We start from the raw sequence: 20330 nt of genomic DNA, 5'->3' as shown, positions 1-20330 counted from the left end.
TTTCCTTATATGGTTAATCAGTTTTCCCAACGTTTAATGAACTACCATCATCCTCAAAGACTTGGGTTGCTATTTTTATTGTATAAAAAATTCCCCCCCACACATGAATTCATTCTCGCCTTTTTTGTTTCATGGATGTGTCTAACTCGTTCTGCATTTAATACTGCTTTGTTTTATTTATTGCAACTTTTAGAATATGTGTTGGGGTGCCTGGGTGGTTCAGTTGGTTAAGCATCCGACTTCAGCTCAGGTCATGATCTCACTGCTCATGAGTTTGAGTCCTGCATTGGGCTCTAGGCTGACAGCTCAGAGCCTGGAGCCTGCTGAGGATTCTGTGTCTCTCTCTGTGTCTGCCCCTCCCCCATTCATGCTCTGTCTCTCTGTCAAAAATAAAGAAACATTAAAAAATAAAAAAAAGAGTATGTGTTAATATCTGACAGAGGAAGAAATGCTGGCTTATAATGATATTTTCCAAAGTTTCTAAGATACTCTTGTATATCAGTAGTTTGACATTAACACTAAACCACAAACTGATGCTTAAAATGATCATGAATGCATTAAAAAATAATAGCATTAAAAATTGTTCAATTTGATGGAGAATATCTTTTATAGTACCCTATTCCCATGCAGAAAACATAGCACATACCTTTGTTCATGTTCTTCAATAAAAGTACCTCAGAAAAACCTAATTATCTTAATATTAATGGTGAATATTGCTTGTTAAGATTATTTCTAGGTATTTCACAATTTTTGCCCTCGTGAATGCTATCTCTTTGACCATTGTGGTTATTGCTCTTACATAGAAATTTATTTATTTTTTAGAAATTGCTATTGTCACAAACCACCTTACTGAACAATCTGCTCTTAAAATTTTAAACTGATTTTGTGTGTCAACTATCTTCAATTTAAAAAATTTAAGACCTGAGAGGAGGAAGATGGCGGCGTAGGAGGACGCTGGGCTCACCGTGTCCTGCTGATCACTTAGATTCCACCCACACCTGCCTAAATAACCCAGAAAACTACCAGAAGACTAGCAGAATGGATTCTCTGGAGCCAAGTGTAGACCAGAGGCTCACAGAAGAGGGTAGGAAGGGCGGAGAGGCAGTGCGTGCTACAAGGACTGGCGGGAGGGAGCCGGGGTGGAGGGGCAGCCCACCGGTGAAGCAGAGCCCCTGAGCCTGGCTTGCAAAAGTGGAGGGGCTGGACGGAGTATGTTCGGACAGCAAGCGGGAATTAACATCTGGAAGGTTATAAGCTAACAGCTCTGCTCGGAGAGCAGGAGGGCTGGAGGACAACGGGAGGGAGAGTTGTTGAACCCGGACAACAGAGCTCAGCTTGGTGGGGAACAAAGGTGCTCGCCAGTGCCATCTCCCTTGCCCATCCCCCAGCCAAAATCCCAAAGGGAACCAGTTCCTGTCAGGGAACTTGCTTGCACCGAGCAAACACCCAACGCTGAGCTTCTGCAGATCCATCTCTCAAGCGGTGGGTCAGACTCACTCCCAGTGCCCCAGGGCTCCTCCTGAAGTGGATCGCCAAAGGAAAAGTGAGCTGAGTCTGCCCCTCCCGCCCCTGTGCACCTTGCCGATCCACCCCAGCTAATACACGAGATCCCCAGCACCACAAGCCTGGCAGTGTGCAAGTAGCACAGATGGGCCATGCCACCCCAGTGTGAATCCTGCCCCGAAGAGAGGGGAAGAGAAGGTACACACCAGTCTGACTGTGGCCCTGTGGTGGGCTGGGGACAGACATCAGGTCTGACTGCAGCCCAGGCCATCAACGCAAGTTATTCAAGACAGCACAGGGGAAGTGCCCCACAGTTCCGCACCACTCCAGGGACTATCCAAAATGACTAAAGGGAAGAATTCCTCTCAAAAGAATCTCCAGGAAATAATGACAGCTAACAAACTGATCAAAAAGGATTTAAACAATATAACAGAAAGTGAATTTAGAATAATAGTCATAAAATTAATCGCTGGGCTTGAAAACAGTATAAAGGACAGCAGAGAATCTATTGCTACAGAGATCAAGGGACTAAAGAACAGCCAGGAGGAGATAAAAAATGCTATAAATGAGCTGCAAAATAAAATGGAGACAACCACAGCTCGGATTGAAGAGGCAGAGGAGAGAATAGGTGAACTAGAAGATAAAATTATGGAAAAAAAGAAAGCTGAGAAAAAGAGAGATACAAAAATCCAGGAGTATGAGGGAAAAATTAGAGAACTACGTGATACACTAAAGAGAAAAAAATCTACGCATAATTGGTATTCCAGAGGAGGAAGAGAGAGGGAAAGGTGCTGAAGATGTACTTGAAGAAATAATAGCTGAGAACTTTCCTGATCTGGGGAAGGAAAAAGGCATTGAAATCCAAGAGGCACAGAGAACTCCCTTCAGACATAACTTGAGTCGATCTAATGCACGACATATCATAGTGAAACTGGCAAAATACAAGGACAAAGAGAAAATTCTGAAAGCAGCTAGAGATAAACGTGTTCTAACATATAAAGGGAGACTGATAAGACTCGTGACGGATCTCTACTGAAACTTGGCAGGCCAGAAAGGAATGGAGGAAATCTTCAATGTGATGAACAGAAAAAAATATGCAGCCGAGAATCCTTTACCCAGCAAGTCTGTCATTTAGAATAGAAGGAGAGATAAAGGTCTTCCCAAACAAACAAAAACTGAAGGAATTCATCACCATTAAACCAGCCCTACAAGATCCTAAGGGGGATCCTGTGAGACAAAGTACCAGAGACATTGCTACAAGCATGAAACCTACAGACATCACAATGACTCTAAACTCATATCTTTCTATAATAACACTGAATGTAAATGGACTAAATGCGCCAATCAAAAGACATAGGGTATCAGAACGGATAAAAAAACAAGACCCATCTATTTGCTGTCTACAAGAGACTCATTATGGACCTGAGGACACCTTCAGATTGAAAGTGAGGGGGTGGAGAACTATTTATCATGCTACTGGAAGTCAAAAGAGAGCTGGAGTAGCCATACTTATATCAGACAAACCAGACTTTAAATTAAAGGCTGTAACAAGAGATGAAGAAGGGCATTATATAATAATTACAGGGTCTATCCATCAGAAAGAGCTAACAATTATAAATGTCTATGTGCCGAATATGGGAGCCCCCAAATATATAAACCAATTACTCACAAACATAAGCAACCTTATTGATAAGAATGTGGTAATTGCAGGGGACTTTAACACTCCACTTACAGAAATGTATAGATCATCTAGACATACGGTCAATAAAGAAACAAGGGCCCTGAATAGTACATTGGATCAGATGGACTTGACAGATATATTTAGAATTCTGCATCCCAAAGCAACAGAATATACTTTCTTCTCGAGTGCACATGGAACATTCTCCAAGATAGATCACACACTGGGTCACAAAACAGCCCTTCATAAGTATACAAGAATTGAGATCATACCATGCATACTTTCAGACCACAATGCTATGAAGCTTGAAATCAACCACAGGAAAAAGTCTGGAAAACCTCCAAAAGCATGGAGGTTAAAGAACACCCTACTAAATAATGAATGGGTCAACCAGGCAATTAGAGAAAAAATTAAAAAATATATGGAAACAAACAAAAATGAAAATACAACAACCCAAATGCTTTGGGATGCAGCGAAGGCAGTCCTGAGAGGAAAATACATTGCAATCCAGGCCTATCTCAAGAAACAAGAAAAATCCCAATACAAAATCTAATAGCACACCTAAAGGAAATAGAAGCAGAACAGCAAAGAAACCCTAAACCCAGCAGAAGAAGAGAAATAATAAAGATCAGAGCAGAAATAAACAATATAGAATCTAAAAAAACTGTAGAGCCGATCAATGAAACCAAGAGTTGGTTTTTTGAAAGAATAAACAAAATTGATAAACCTTTAGCCAGGATTCTCAAAAAGAAAAGGGAGATGACCCAAATACATAAAATCATGAATGAAAATGGAATTATTACAACCAATCCCTCAGGAATACAAGCAATTATCAGGGAATACTATGAAAAACTATATGCCAACAAACTGGACAACCTGGGAGAAATGGACAAATTCCTAAACACCACACACTTCCAAAACTCAATCAGGAGGAAATAGAAAGCTTGAACAGACCCATAACCAGCGAAGAAATTGAATTGGTTATCAAAAATCTCCCAACAAATAAGAGTCCAGGACCAGATGGCTTCCCAGGGGAGTTCTACCAGACGTTTAAAGCAGAGATAATACCTATCCTTCTCAAGCTAGTCCAAAAACTAGAAAGGGAAGGAAAACTTCCAGACTCATTCTATGAAGCCAGCATTACTTTGATTCCTAAACCAGACAGAGACCCAGTAAAAAAGAGAACTACAGACCAATATCCCTGGTGAATATGCATGCAAAAATTCTCAATATGATACTAGCAAATCGAATTCAACAGCATATAAAAAGAATTATTCACCATGATCAAGTGGGATTCATTCCTGGGATGCAGGGCTGGTTCAACATTCGCAAATCAATCAACGTGACACGTCACATTAATAAAAGAAAAGATAAGAACCATATGATCCCATCAATCAATGCAGAAAAAGCATTTGACAAAATTCAGCATCATTTCTTAATAAAAACCCTCCAGAAAGTCGGGATAGAAGGAACATACTTAAACATCATAAAAGCCACTTATGAAAAGCCCACAGCTAACATCATCCTCAATGGGGAAAAACTGAGAGCTTTCCCCCTGAGATCAGTAACACGACAGGGATGTCCACTCTCACTGCTGTTGTTTACCATAGTGTTGGAAGTGCTATCATCAGCAATCAGACAAAAAAAAAAAAAGAAATCCAAGGCATCAAAATTGGCAAAGATGAAGTTAAGCTTTCACTTTTTCCAGATGACATGATATTATACATGGAAAATCCGATAGACTCCACCAAAAGTCTGCTAGAACTGATACATGAATTCAGCAAAGTTGCAGGATACAAAATCGATGTACAGAAATCAGTTGCATTCTTACACACTAATAATGAAGCAACAGAAAGACAGATAAAGAAACTGATCCCATTCACAATTGCACCAAGAAGCATAAATACCTAGGAATAAACCTAAGCAAAGATGTAAAAGATCTGTATGCTGAAAACTATAGAAAGCTTATGAAGAAAATTGAAGAAGATATAAAGAAATGGAAAAACATTTCGTGCTCATGGGTTGGAAAAATAAATATTGTCAAAATGTCAATACTACCCAAAACTATCTACACATTCAATGCAATCCCAATCAAAATAGCACCAGCATTCTTCTCGAAGCTAGAACAAGCAATCCTAAAATTCGTATGGAACCACAAAAGGCCCTGAATAGCCAAAGTAATTTTGAAGAAGAAGACCAAAGCAGGAGGCAATACAATCCCAGACTTTAGCCTCTACTAGAAAGCTGTAATCATCAAGACAGAATGGTATTGGCACAAAAACAGACACATAGACCAATGGAATAGAATGGAGACTCCAAAGTGGGACCCATAAAAGTATGGCCAACTCATCTTTGACAAAGTAGGAAAGAATATCCAATGGAAAAAAGACAGTCTCTTTAACAAATGGTGCTGGGAGAACTGGACAGCAACATGCAGAAGGTTGAAACTAGACCACTTTCTCACACCATTCACAAAAAGAAACTTAAAATGGATAAAGGACCTGAATGTGAGACAGGAAACCATCAAAGCCCTAGAGGAGAAAACAGGAAAAGATCCTTCTGACCTCAGCCGTAACAATTTCTTACTTGACACATCCCTAAACGCAAGGGAATTAAAAGCAAAAATGAACTATTGGGACCTCATCAAGATACAAAGCTTCTGCACAGCAAGGGAAACAACCAACAAAACTAAAAGGCAACCAACGGAATGGGAAAAGATATTTGCAAATGACATATCGGACAAAGGGCTAGTATCCAAAATCTATAAAGAGCTCACCAAACTCCACACCCGAAAGACAAAAAATCCAGTGAGGAAATGGGCAGAAAACATGAATAGACACTTCTCTAAAGAAGACATCCAGATGTCTAACAGGCACATGAAAAGATGCTCAATGTCGCTCCTCATCAGGGAAATACAAATCAAAACCACACTCAGATATCACCTCACGCCAGTCAGAGTGGCCAAAATGAACAAATCAGGAGACTATAGATGCTGGCGAGGATGTGGAGAAACAGGAACCCTCTTGCAGTGTTGGTGGGAATGCAAATTGGTGCAGCCACTCTGGAAAACAGTCAGAGGTTCCTCAAAAAATTAAAAATAGACCTACCCTATGCCCCAGCAGTAGCACTGCTAGGAATTGACCCAAGGGATACAGGAGTACTGATGCATAGGGGCACTTGTACCCCAATGTTTATAGCAACACTCTCAACAATAGCCAAATTATGTCAACTGATGAATGGATAAAGAAATTGTGGTTTGTATACACAATGGAGTACTACATGGCAATGAGAAAGAATGAAATATGGCCCTTTGTAGCAACGTGGATGGAACCGGAGAGTGTGATGCTAAGTGAAATAAGCCATACTGAGAAAGACAGATACCATATGTGTTCACTCTTACGTGGAGCCTGAGAAACTTAACAGGAACCCAGGGGGGAGGGGAAGGAAAAAAAAAAGAGGTTAGAGTGGGAGAGAGCCAAAGCATAAGAGACTCTTAAAAACTGAGAACAAACTGAGGGCTAATGGGGGGTGGGAGGGAGGGGAGGGTGGGTGATGGGTATACAGGAGGGCACCTGTTGGGATGAGCACTGCGTGTTGTATGGAAACCAATTTGACAATAAATTTCATATATTTAAAAATAAATAAATAAATAAATAAATAAATAAATAAATAAAAATCCAGTTAGTATTCTCATTTCCCCCAACTGTCTTACACAGACAACATACATATATATTTGGTCTATGTGTTTAATCAGCAGGCAAATAAATTCCAAATATTATAATTAAAAAATAAAAATAAAATAAAATAAACATAAAATAATTTAAAAAATAAAAAATTAAGACCTGATTTTGTTGTATTTTTTGAGGAGGTAATCATTATTATTTGCAAATATAATGACTCAGTCATTATATATCTAATATTCATAACTCATTTTTTCTTATTTTAGCACATTGGTTAGAACATTTAAGACATTGTGTAATAACAGCAACAGAACCGTCATGCTTTCTGTCTTTGCTGATGATGTCCTGTCTGCAACAGGAGAGCCATGCCTGGTCTCTTTCCAGCACGACCTTCCTTTAACGCTTATATTTAATCATGTTCTTTTACATGCTCTCATCAGCAGAAACAGAACAGTGGCTCATCATTTCCTTCTCCACATCGACAGTATTTTTCTCAGTGTCAAGCAGCTATTTCAGTCAAAAATTGTATGTATTCTAGATTTTCCAGTGGCTGATTTTAAGGGGAAAAAACGGTCTATTTCATTTATGTTGTTTTCTGTTACCTTTGCAGAGGAAAGGCTGATGATGTGTTGATCTTTCTCATTGGTTACAATCTCGGTGATACTGAACATGTGCCCCACAAGTTTCCCCACCGGCTTGGTGCTGATGTTGGGATGCCACAACCGGAGTACCTTGTCGTCTCCTAACAAGGAGGACATGGGGAGGTTATTCGTTTTCTCAGGGATACAGGCAGCTGTACGGACAGCTGGTCAAAGTTTAAAAAGTGCCTCTCACTCAATCATATCCTTCTCAACCTTCTAATACCAAATCACATTCTTCTTCTTCCAGGATGCCGTCTATGATCGACTTGCTAAGAGGCCAGGCTTGCTTCAGGGCCACTTCCTCCTGTCAGGCTGTTTTGCAATAATTGTATTTACACACACGAATGTGAATTCTTATAAATATTTTATGAGTCCTTTTCTTGATTCAGTACTTTCCCACTCATTCATGCATTAATGTATTATTTATATTTTATTTACTTCCCAAGGTATTTTAGACAGATGTTCTTTTGTCTTCACATTGAGAGGAAGAGGAAAACTGCACATAATCTCTACCATTATAACAAATCAACTGTTTTCCTGTCTCCATCTTCCCTTCTAGCACATATCCATAAGCATCTATAATTTACACATACTATCATAGCATACATACTATTTTTTAATTGTTAAAATCATATGCATACACGGTAAAAGATTTAACAACACAAAAGGCTATAATTTTGTCAAAAATGTCTTCTTTTCCCTCAGAATCCCTACTTCACCTCCCTATAGATAATCACTGCTAACTGTTTTCTCCCTCTTTTTTAAAAATAAACTTTTTATTTTCAGAGTTAAGGAAAACACTTTTCCATTCGTATTGAAATGCGTTGAATTATTTTTAGGGGGTATTTAGATTACCATTTCTCAACAACAAAAAATCACTATTACTTTTATCTTTGATATACACATTTAAAAAATATAATATAAATGTTTCAAAAATAAAAAAAATCACTGTTTTTTAAAATGTATTTTTACCAAGAAATCACAGCATGCTATCTTGAATGCAGAGAGAGGCCAACCATGTTATTATATGTGGGGATTACAAGGCAAGTTGCTTTCTGTTTTTTCCCCCAGGGTTATTGAAATATAATTGACATACAACATTGTGTGAGTTTAAGGTATGCAACATGATTATGTGATATAAGTATATATTGCAAAGTGAGGTTAGTTAACACATGACCACCTCACAGTTACCTTTTTTCCTTGTCGTCAGAACTTTTTAAGATTTGCTGTCTTCATAACTTTCAACTCTACAATACAATACTGTTAACTATAGTCACCATGTAGACTTTATATCCCCAGAACTTATTCATCTTATCACTGGAAATTTGTATCCTTTTGTAAAATACAAATTTTATATATTCAATATAATTCATATTATACACACACACACACACACACACACACACACACACCATTTTTTTTTTTTTTTTTTGCATTTGTGGAAAAGCACAGGTCCACACCTTCATAATTATCATTTTGGCTGCTACATCATCATTTTTTAACATTTCCTATCAATAAATGTTCCTGCTAATTCTAGTCTTTCACTTTATTCAGCAACTTACGTATTTTTTTCTTCTTTTGGATATTGTTATTGAGGATAAATTTCCATGTTGTTAGGTTGTTTTCTAAAATGGTCATACCAAATTCCAAAGCCATCAACTATATATGATTATACCAGTTTCATCAAACTTGGGCCAGCAAATGGATTTTATCATAATTTAAAATGTTTGCTATTTTAATGTCTAAAATGACACTATGTTTTTATTTAATTTATATGACAACTGATGCTGCTGAATTTTTTCTCCCACGTATATCTGCTATTGTATCTCCTCCTATGAATTATTTAATCATAGACTTTACCCATGGTCTATTAGAATTCTGATGATCTTAAAAATTAAAACCTAATAAAATTTTATTATCATATGCATACACACACACATCCACTTTTATGATAAAGACTAGCTAGTTGTTTACCAACTCTTATTGTCTCTTACTGGGTACACAGCTGGACTATATTTCCCAGACTCCCTAGCAGTTAGGTGTGATCAGATTACTGACTTTAAGCCAGTGAACTAAGATAATTGATATCAGATTTGACATGAGTAAGAGAAATACATTTCCATTTTGCTTGAGTCATTATACATTTTGGGATTTATTGTAAGGAATAAGTTTAAGAATTCTCTGACCTTGCACCAATGGGTTAACAAGGCTTAGAGTGGAAAGCTGCGACAGGGTAAAAGTGCCTCCAGAGTAGAACAAAGCATAGAGCAGAGTGGAAAGCCCCTTGCACAGGAGGAAACTGTCCAAGAACAGATAGAGGTGGAAAGCTGCTGCAGCAAGGTGAAAGGGCTGAGAGCTAGTTAACAACAAAAATGCCTTGTTAACCCTGAGGTAGCATGTTCTATTTGTCTTAGCACCTAGAAAAGTTAAGATAAACAGATACAGGACCTGGTGCCTGTAGTAAATGGCCATGTGCTCAGTGCCAGGACTTTGATTTGTATTGATCTTAACACCTAACACCTCATACCTTTAAAACCCCCTTTCTCTCACACACATGAGTTAATGATCACTGTTTTATTGTCTCTTTAATGATCACTGTTTTATTGTCCATCACATTTTTAAGCCTTCTGATCCTAATAAATACCGAGCAAAGATCTTTACTCAGGGTTCTTGTATCCTCCTGGACATTAGCCTCTCTCGTATTCAATTTTGTGTCCACTCTCTTGCTGGACAAGAGAGAACTCCAGACTCAAAGTCTGTGACAATTTGTTACAGCATTATCTAATGCGTAGTTGTAATCTATTTTAAACAAGCAACCTAAACCATGTATAATAGTTTACAAAATATAGAATATTTTTATTTTATTAAGCTTATTTATTTTAGGAAAGAGAGAGAGAGATAGAGAGAAAGGAGAGAATGAGTGGGGGAGGAACAAAGAGAGAGAGACAGAGACAGAGAATCCCCAGTAGGCTCCATGCTGAGAGTGCAAAGCCTTATGCGGGGCTCGAACTCATGAACTACAAGATCATAACCTGAGTGGAAATCAAGAGTTAGACCCTTAGCCAACTGAGCCACCCAGTTGCCCCCCAAATACAGAATATTTTTAATATATTGGATGTCCCATTTCACAAATAATTAAATCTCATTTTGAGTCATATAAAATCATCAAAGAATTTCAAGTTGGAACCCTAGGAATATATAATCCAACTCTCTTATATCAGAAAAGAAACTAACTCCTACATATTAAGTGATTTTCAATTAAATGATTTACTTTACTTTAATGATTTAAGTGTGATTTGTCCAGAATCACATATCAGAAAATGGTATCACATTAGGAATATTATGGCACATTCTTGATAATTTATTATCAAGGACCTTCAGGGCACTAGAAAAATAAGATTGTACAATAACACTATAACTTAAGGTATAATTTATATATACGTTATATAAGACACAATTTGTGTATTAAAAAATACAAAATTCAAAGTGGCCATGTGAGTTAATCAGGTATCACATATTTGGCCACCCACAGGATGAATTTGCTGATATAAATTGGATTTTTTTATGGAAATACACTTATCCACACCAGTCAGTTAGGGAGGAGAATTAGATAACTTACCAGCTGGACATTTATAGACCAAAGAAATGTTCTAGACACAAATGTTTTCATAATTCTATGACTATTTTGCCAGGTTCCATAAAAAGAAAAAGGAACATAGTATTTTCTTTCTCTCCTTTGAGTATTCCAATCCATTCTTCAAATCTTAGCATACCTTTACCTCCAAGAATATTTCAAAATGTCTTCATATTCTTTAAAACCAAGTGCCCCTGCCTATGTGTTCGCTGCCCCAGCATGTTTTATAATTAATTATTCATTTTTCTCTACCATCCACTCGAGGGCAGAACTTTTTCTTTTTTATCATAGTATCTCAAGTGTGTAATCTACAGTGGGAGTTCAAATATTTATTGAACAACTTCCACAACTTCAACCTTGGGATGCTGAATCCTAGCTCAGAAGTTTAACTATCAAGTGGCACAAGACTGGGAAAACATGTATGCAAACAAAAATAAATCTTTGTTGAATGTTCGCCTGATTCCTTCCACTCCAGAAGTCGTTGGGTTATGGAATCTTAGTAGAGACAGGCTGAAAAATCTCAGGACACAATTGACTCTTACCTTCTATTTCTCAGGCAACTGGTATGGATTAAATCATGTCTCCCTAGAATTCTTATGGTGAAGCCTTGACCCCCAATGTGATGGTATTTGGAAATGGGGTCTTTGGGAGATAATTAGGTTAAAATGAGGTTTTGAGAGTTGGGCCCTAATGATGGGATTACTGTTCTTATAAGGAGAGACACCACAGAGCTAGGTCTCATGCTCTCTCTCTCTCTCTCTCTCTCTCTCTTTCTCTCTCTTTGCCATGTGAGGATAGAGGGAAAAAATGGCCATGTGCTGGCCAGCAAGAGAGCTCTCACTAGACATTGACCATGCTGGTACTTTGATCTTGGACTTCCAACTTCTAAAACTGACAAAATAAATTTCTGTTGTTTAAACCATCCAGCCTATAGTATTTTGTTATGGTACCCTAAGCTGACCAAGACGGTGACCAAGATATTTTAAGTGGGTAAGGGGGATGTTTTGTTAAATTTAAAACTTTCATGTTGCTCTTATTAACAAGAAAAAAATATCTTAAGAAATTACTTCATGCTTGGCATTTTGTTAGATGTTGAAAAAATTCTAGATACTGACCCTACTGAAAGTTTTTTTCAGAAGACCAAAACTTATACTTTCTAGAACTTATTTCCAACATTTCCTCCCTAAAGCTGCCCCTGATCACTCTCCCCAGCCTCAGATGGTGTTAGGATTTCTTCCCCATTCTAAGGTTGTTTTCTTCCTGTTTTGTTTATAGCACAAACCCTATTTAATTATTATTATTTTTTTGCTTAAATATCTGTTTACTCATTATCTGGCGAGTCTTATATTTCTCATTTACAGCAGGGTTTGACAAATAGCAAGTGCTTAATACATGTTTGCTAAGCGAATGAATTGGCTAGTAGAGTCACTCAGGGAGTGCTTACAAAATATGTATGTGGGGAAAATCTACCTTGATTTGAAACCTGGCTCTATCACTCACTAGCCTTATGGCTTTAAGTAAGTGACTTCATCTCTCTATATCTGGGTTTTCTCATCTGTATATATATCAGAGATGACTGGAACTTTTGTCATAACCTTATTGTGATATTAAATGGGGTCATACATGGATAATCTGAACAGTTCCTGGACTATGAGTGGACTATTACTACGACTCTATTCTTCTTCTTCTAAATCGCTGTCATGTGCAATGTATTTTATATGAAATGTTTGGGGGAGAGAGAGAAGAATGCATTCACAGTGATACAAAACATGCCCTGCTCTTGAGAGTTTATAATCTAGTAGAACCACTAAGGCAAGCATGAGTGATCTGGATGTAAAGTAAGCATTCATAGAAAATATTTCAAATCTGAAGGTAGGATTTTCTACTATAAATGATATATTATGGGTCATAAAGGGTTAATTCCTTGTTCTTTTGTTATTTTTCATTTATTTTAGTTTCTCTCTTCCTTTTTTTTTTCCACTGTGATTTAGATAAGGCCACATACAAAGATAGGATTTTCTTTCCTTTAGCAAGCTCCTATTTCAGCTGGTGAGTCAGTGGATCCAAATGCCTCACTCTTGATGAGATGAGCTGGCTCAATGCAGAGAGAAAAGCAAGGGAGGGAGAGACTGTGTCAACCAGATTGCTGTGGTCCAGGGGTTGCAAAAAGGGGCTGGGAGCAAAGAGAACTGACTCGAGCTCAGGTTTCCGAGACGACCGGTTGCATGATGAATTGAGGCAAACCATTCTCTTTTCTGGGGCCTCAGTTTCCTTATCTGCAAAATTTTGATCTCCCGAGATTCCTTCCCATTCTAAAGTTTTATGATTTTGTGCTGTGGAGGGAGGGTATTACTACAGTGAGAGTACAGAGCAACCAGGAATTTGTAAAGGTAATGAGAAAAACTCCAGATTATCAGCTACATGATTCATACTGAATAATTCCTATAATGCAGTATCTTCCTTGCATTCTCTTTTCATTGGCAAGTATGTTCAGAACCTGAGCCTCAGGCCCACAGGTAGTTGGGCTTTACCACTCCTGGAGGATGAAGCCAGGCTATCCTCAGAAGAAAATCTGTGACTTGTATGACACAGGAAGAGGGATACAATAAAAGATTATGACTTGAGAAATGTGGCAAACGAAGAGTTTTGTCCAGTGTGCATTATGAAAGAAACCCATTGTGTGCTACCAGAGTCTTCCAGTTGGGTTTGTTTTTTATTGATAGTAATGGAATCCTTACGTGGTCTGTGTGGTGGTTATTTGGAGCCAGAATGATCAGAAAGGGACATGATACTAAGCTCTAAATGTCTACAGTGCTTAATCTGTATTGTTATTGTTACGATTATTAATCTGTTGACTCATGATCGATGTTGTATTATAGTTATGTATTAATATGTCTTATTTGTATGATTAAATTTAGAATTCTAGAAGGTTAAAATACAACCTGATCTCTATGACACATAATGTCTAGTCTGTAAAGCTGTGCAAGAAATATTTGTTGAATGAAATATTAACAAGTGCATGCAGAGCCTCCAAGTTACCTTGGATGGCAGAGAATTGTTTTTATACACTGGAACTTCCAAAGTAGGAGTTTAGCTCTTAAAATGCCAATAGAGATGGGTATTAGCTTTAAAAAAAATTCTTCATGGTCACTACAACAATGCTCAGGAAGTTTGCAATTTTTTTGTTTGTTTTGTTTTGTTTTTGTAAATACCTTGTCCTGGTTTGGCTTTTTTTTTTTTTTTTTTTACCTCCCTGCAAGAGCTTCTATTTTTTCAAGCTCATCAAATGTCCCTGCATATTTCACACATTCAACTATGCCTAGCAAAGCTACTTTCATAGTATATTTTGAGTCATCAGCTGGTACATACAGTACATTTAGCAATGTGCTTGGCTGAGTCACTAATCAACAAGAGTATTCTCCTGAGGAAAATGTGTTTTCAGTTATTGAGGAATTGCATTTTCTACTAATAGAAGCTCTGTAACTGTGACAATTTAATAAATTTTGCATGGTGAAAAGTATCAGTTGCCTGTCAGTCATACTGCTAGATGTTTTGGTTTTGTAAGAAAGCTAGAAAACCTATAATTAATAAGATTTCAAAGCTATAGCTGGGCATCTTATAATATAATGACCACTGAAGTTATAATGAAGGTCAAATACCGTATTCCATAAACACTGAAGTGGTTTGAGTTCCAGAATTTTACCAAACACGTTTGTGTTTTTTCCCCCTCAGAAATGATTAAAATACCTAATATTACAAAATATATGAAACCTGGTCAATTCTTACATTTTGAATTATTTTGTGTGAGAACAAAGGGCTGTTCAAAGGAGTCGATTAAGATGGAAGTGACAGTTTGTCTTTTCAGAAGAATCCAATTTAGGAATCAGAACTCACTATAGCTGTGCTATTTTGCTTTCTTATAGGGTTTCCTGAGGAGGGTCTGAGTTGAATTAGGATAGAGGCCACTATATTTTCACCAAACTCAAGACATGCCATGCTGGGGACAGAGTCCATGGTAGTTCTATTCTCTGTCCCAGGACCACTGTGCTCTTGCCCTCATCCCCAGAACACCCCTACCTCCTTCTGATGAGTGGTCAGCATCATTTCCTCACAAGGAATAAGCCAAGACAGTCATTGGCTCAGCAAAGGGCAATGGGGATCAAGAAATTGTGAAAGAAGGACATCACTTCTTTTGAAAACATGTGATCTCTTATGTGTTCTAGACTTCGGTGCGGGGCTCTTTAAAGGATAACCTCAGTGCACCTGGGTGGCTCAGGGGGTTAAGCATCTCACTGTTGGTTTCGGTTCAGGTCATGATCTCACAGTTCCTGAGTTTGAGCCCTGTGTGGGGCTCTGTGCTCACAGCGTGAGGCCTTGTGTGGGATTCTCTCTCTTCCTCTTTCTCTGCCCCTCCCCCGCTCACACCATCTCTGTCTTTTTCAAAATAAATAATAAATTAAAAAAATAAATAAAAGATAACCTCAATTAGCACAGCTTAAAGACTTGGATCCCTGTTCATTTTGAGAATTATCATCACCATGCATCAGGAAACTCGCCCCCTGTGCAAGCCATGACTCCCACATACTACTCTGCAGACTCCTTATACATATGCTTTACTTTCTTGATGTCCTTGCTTGAAATTTAGAAGTCTGTGGCGCATTAATGCCTCAGTTTTCTGAGTACACAAAGCTCTGACTATATATTGAGTAATACCTAATTAGCAGACTGGGTTCCAAAATTTCCAAAGAACATTTTAATTTATCTCCCTATGAACAGGAATTTCCTTAAACAATAGAATCAGGGTATTTTAAGCTCAAGGGAATCTTGGAATTGATGTAGTTCAACTTCCTCTGTTTACCAGATAAGGAAAGTGAGCAATGGGAGAGATTACATGATTGCTGAAAATCAGAAAGTTGGTTAGTGTCCAGGTTATGACTAAACCCAGCTCTTCTAACTTTTAGTGCATTGTTTTTACTTGTTTTGCTCTTCGATAGACTACTGTATATTTTTTTAAAAATAATATTCAAACCATAAACTAGTTTTAAGTAAGTGTTGTGAAAGGGCCCAAACCTGAGCACAAATTTCAATATAAACTTCAAATATAAACTTGAAGAAAACTTTAGCTTTATGTCCTCGGGGGAGATTACCCAGGTGTGCAGAGACAGTGTGACTATCTTTACACAGTTGACCCTTGAACAACACAGGTTTGAACTGCGTGGGTCCACTTATATGAGGATTTTTTTTTTTATAAATACACTATGGAGCTATAAATGTATTTTTTTCTTATGACTTTCTTAATAACATTTTCTTTTCTCTGGCTTACTTTATTGTAAGAATACAGTGTATAATACATCAAACATTCAAAGAATGTGTTAATCAGCTGTTTAGGTTATCTGTAAGGCTTCTAGTCAACAGTTGGCTGTTGGTAGCTAAGTTTTGTGGGAGTTAAGAGTCACTTAAAGTAGGGATTTTCTACTATAGGGGGTCAGTGTCCCTGACCACTGCATTGTTGAAAGGTGGACTGTACTTATCAATATTGCACTTCAGGGCTGAGGCATGATAGGAAACTCTTGATAGGAAAATAAAGGTGTGTGTGTTTTGGGGGAAGGAATTTGAAGGATCCAGTTGCATTACTCACTGAACAGTTTTGCTCTTTTAATAAATATTTTTGCTCTAAGAATTTACCAAATGGTATGTTTGTTGGTGACAGCTTGCTTCTTAAAAATCTTGTTTGCTCTTTCCCTTGATAAAGTTCAGATCTCCAGTATAAGCCATTTTCTTGATGTTTGTTTGAGTTTCTGTTTTGTTCATTTACATCTTTCAAGTCTATGTGATCTTTATTTAAGGTGACTCCGATCTCCTTGAGGTACCCCAGGAGCTCTTCTTCTCACACATGTAGGCAGCCTGGGGCCGCCACATCCCCTACATCCAACGAGGCCTTTTTTTCATCACCAAAAGGAGCATCCTCTTGGGTGTCTAATCACATGTGACATTTAAGTTCAAACTTGAGATCTGCTTGCTCTCGTTCCCATGTAAGCAACCTCTTCCTGATCTCTGAGGGTGACAATACAGCTGCTGCTCTTCTGTTTCTCCTACTTTACACACTTGCAGCTGGTTGATCCGTCTTGTTAATCCCAATGCCATTCTTACTTCAGGTTTTATGACTAGTTTCTTTCCCAGGCCTTTGGGACTGGCCCTCTCTTTTCTTTTTCCATTGCTCCTACAATTCAGACCCTCACCACTTCACTCATGACTTCTGGAACAGCCTCCTAACTGGAACCTCTGAGTTCTTTTTATTCCAATAAAACCCCCATATGTTTGCCAAAATGACTTTGCCTGTGTGTTATAGATGGATTGAATTAATACTTATTGAAAAGCAACTATGTGCCAGGCATACATTATCTCAGTTAATCTTAAACACCACCATATGTGGGTTTTGTTATTGTTAGTATTATTATTTGTAGATTTGTATTGAGCACTTATTATGTGCTAAGTACTTTATTTGAATTTGAATTCTTAATATAATCTTATGAATAGATACTATTATCAGTCTCACTTTCCAGTAGATGGAAGCTTAAAGGAATGAACTAAACTCCCCGAGGCCACACAACTTGCTGGAAAGACAACCAGGATTTGCAGCCAAAAGGTCTGACTCCAGAGCTCAGGCTCAAAGCCATCCTCCTGGATAACCCCCAGGATTATAGGCGATGAGTCTGAGGCTCAAGGAACCTCTTCATCCTCCACTTTCCCCTTCAAGCTTCTTATAATATCATCTTTCCCTTACTCTCCACAGATGACCTTGTATCCTATATTACACCATACTTAACCCTTAAATACTAGTGTGTTTCAAGGCTTGCTCCCTGGCCTCTTTTCTCCTAACTCTAAAACACTGGCCCCTGACCTTGGTGGTCATGTATCCCATTGAAGATTTGATCAAATTTGGAACTACCTTTCCAGAAAAATGCACATAGACACACAAGTGTCATTAGCTTTCAGGGGCCTCCAGAACTCCTTTAAAACCCTGGGGGACCCAGTCTAGGAACTCATGCTCTCACATGTTGAAATAACTTCTAGAGAGATTAAAGGTCTGAAGGTAAAATATAAATAAAGCAATAAAAAACTATAGTAAATACAGGAGAAAGTGTATCACATATTCTGGTGCTAAGGAAGAACTTTCTAAGTGTGCCATCAAATCCAGAAGGCACAAAGAAAAAGTCTGACAGATTTAGGCAAATTTTTTAATTCTCTAAAATGTTTTCCTAGGAGTAAAATTCTGTAGGCTTATGAGGACCACCATATTAATCAAGGAGAGCGCTGTTTGCCAAGTAGAAAATCTCTGTATGATATGAACTATTTCCTTACCTCCAGTGACAATCACGTTTGCCTTTGTACAGTAACAAAAAGTGTTTGCTCCTCTTGGCATGGAGAACTCTCTGACAGGCCTGGGAAACACAAATGAGATGTAAAGCTTCTACATTTTTCTTTATAAAGCGAATTCTAACTTATACATAGGTTATGTTCAGTAGACTCATTTCTAAGCTGGTTGTAAATCAGGAAGTATGGTAAGTAATGATGACATCTTCACTGGCCCACAGAATCCATTCATTCCATAATGTGATTTACCACAGCGCTTTGTATTCTTTCTGCTTAGTGGGAAATCAAGTCTTCCACCCTGGGAACTATGCTTGTGCTCATGGAAGGACTGTCAGACACCGACCATTCTCAATCCAGAAAGGCTATTGGGCGGCTGACTGAGTCCATTTGGTAAACACGACACCAGGAATGCCTTTGGACACATCCTCCTCTACCACCACCCACACGCCACCTTCTGTCAAGTCCTCTAAAATATACTGAAATATTACCCCTGCTTCCTGTTTCCACTACAGTGTCCAGGTTAAAGCCTCCATTCCCTCTGACCAGACCTTCTACAACAAACTGCTAACTTCTTAGCCTCCACCATGTCCATTCTCCTGTCCACATTCCCACCTCAAGTTCTGCTGTCATGTGACAGCCAGGGTGACCCCTAAAACCTGAATCGGAGCACACCACTTCTGTCCAGGGATTTCCTGAAGTTCTAAGAGGATCCAAGCTCCTTCACCTGGCCCACTTGGCCCACATGGCCTTGGGTGGCCAGGCTTGTTCCATGCCTTCTCCTTTCCCTTCATGCTGTGATCCAGCCATGTTACTCTAGCCACCCTCCCTCTGGCCACACTAAGCTCCTTCACTCCCCCCATAAGACATTCTGCACAGGCCAAAGATGTGCTTGCTTGAGATCCCGGCCTTTCTCCACCCATCCTTCTGTGAGCATCAGTTCAAAAGCTACTTTATCAGAAAAGCCTTGCCTCAACTCCACCCTCTTGCCCCCACCAACTAAGCAGTATTTTTTGTGTTATTGTCTCTCCTGGTGCCATATTATTTTCCCTGTAGCATATAGCATCTACCATATAATTTTAGTATATAGGTTTTGAGTGCTAATGTAGTATCTGTGAGTAGTATTGTGCTGTACTTAAAAGAGCCCAGGCTTCAGTGAAAATGTGTGGGCTTAAATCCTGGCTTCATCACTGTGCCTTCTGACTTATTGTTTTGTTTGTTTTTGTTTTTGTTTTTAGAGAGAGAGAGACAGTGAGCATGAGTGGAGGAGAAGGGTAGAGGGAGAAAGAGAGAATCCCAAGCAGGCTCCATGCTCAGTATGGAGCCAGAGACGGTGCTCAATCCCACAAACCATGAGATCATGACCTGAGCCAAAATCAAGAGTCGGACGCTCAACCAACTGAGCCACCCAGGTGTTCTATGCCTCCTTGTTCATTAGATGAGATAATAATAATAATACTGACCTCTGATACTAGCAATAGTTGAAAGCTGTTACTGCATCTGACCAGATGGGGTGAAGGAAGAGACGTGTTTATGTGAAGAGGGACACCTGGAGGGAGCCCTGGATCAGGAATTAATGAGGCACTGAAGCAGGGAGGGAGGGGAAAGACAGCAGCTGGCCTTCATCTCCTCTTGCCTTGGATGTGTGTGTTATTTCCTTTCCTTTTTTCTTAAGCACAAATGGCAGCATATATCATTCTGTTCCTTGCTTTTTCACTTCATATTATATCTTGAAGATCCAAATCCATACATAAAATACTTCCCCTTTCTTTTCCCCAAAGTTCATGAAAAGAAGCCTCAATGTAGTAACAGAAATCTAAAGT

At 38.5% G+C, this 20330-nt stretch overlaps 1 protein-coding gene across 2 annotated transcripts in view; it reads right to left on the bottom strand.

Moving 5' to 3' along the window:
- Positions 1-20330, bottom strand: part of WDR64 (WD repeat domain 64) — a 146620-nt gene that overhangs the window by 70768 nt on the left and 55522 nt on the right. For both annotated transcript variants that reach the window (XM_086693487.1, XM_086693488.1), the window contains 2 exons: positions 18499-18578; positions 7464-7603 (listed from right to left, as the gene is read on the bottom strand). In XM_086693487.1, coding sequence (XP_086549613.1) covers positions 7464-7603; positions 18499-18578 — 220 coding nt within the window. The remainder of the gene's footprint in view (positions 1-7463; positions 7604-18498; positions 18579-20330) is intronic.

Source organism: Puma concolor, chromosome E4 (assembly GCF_028749965.1).
Source record: "Puma concolor isolate L17-30 chromosome E4, mPumCon1.1.hap2, whole genome shotgun sequence".
NCBI lineage: Eukaryota > Metazoa > Chordata > Mammalia > Carnivora > Felidae > Puma > Puma concolor.
Note: the sequence above shows the minus strand (reverse complement) of the source record. Positions and strands in the feature narration are given on the sequence as shown.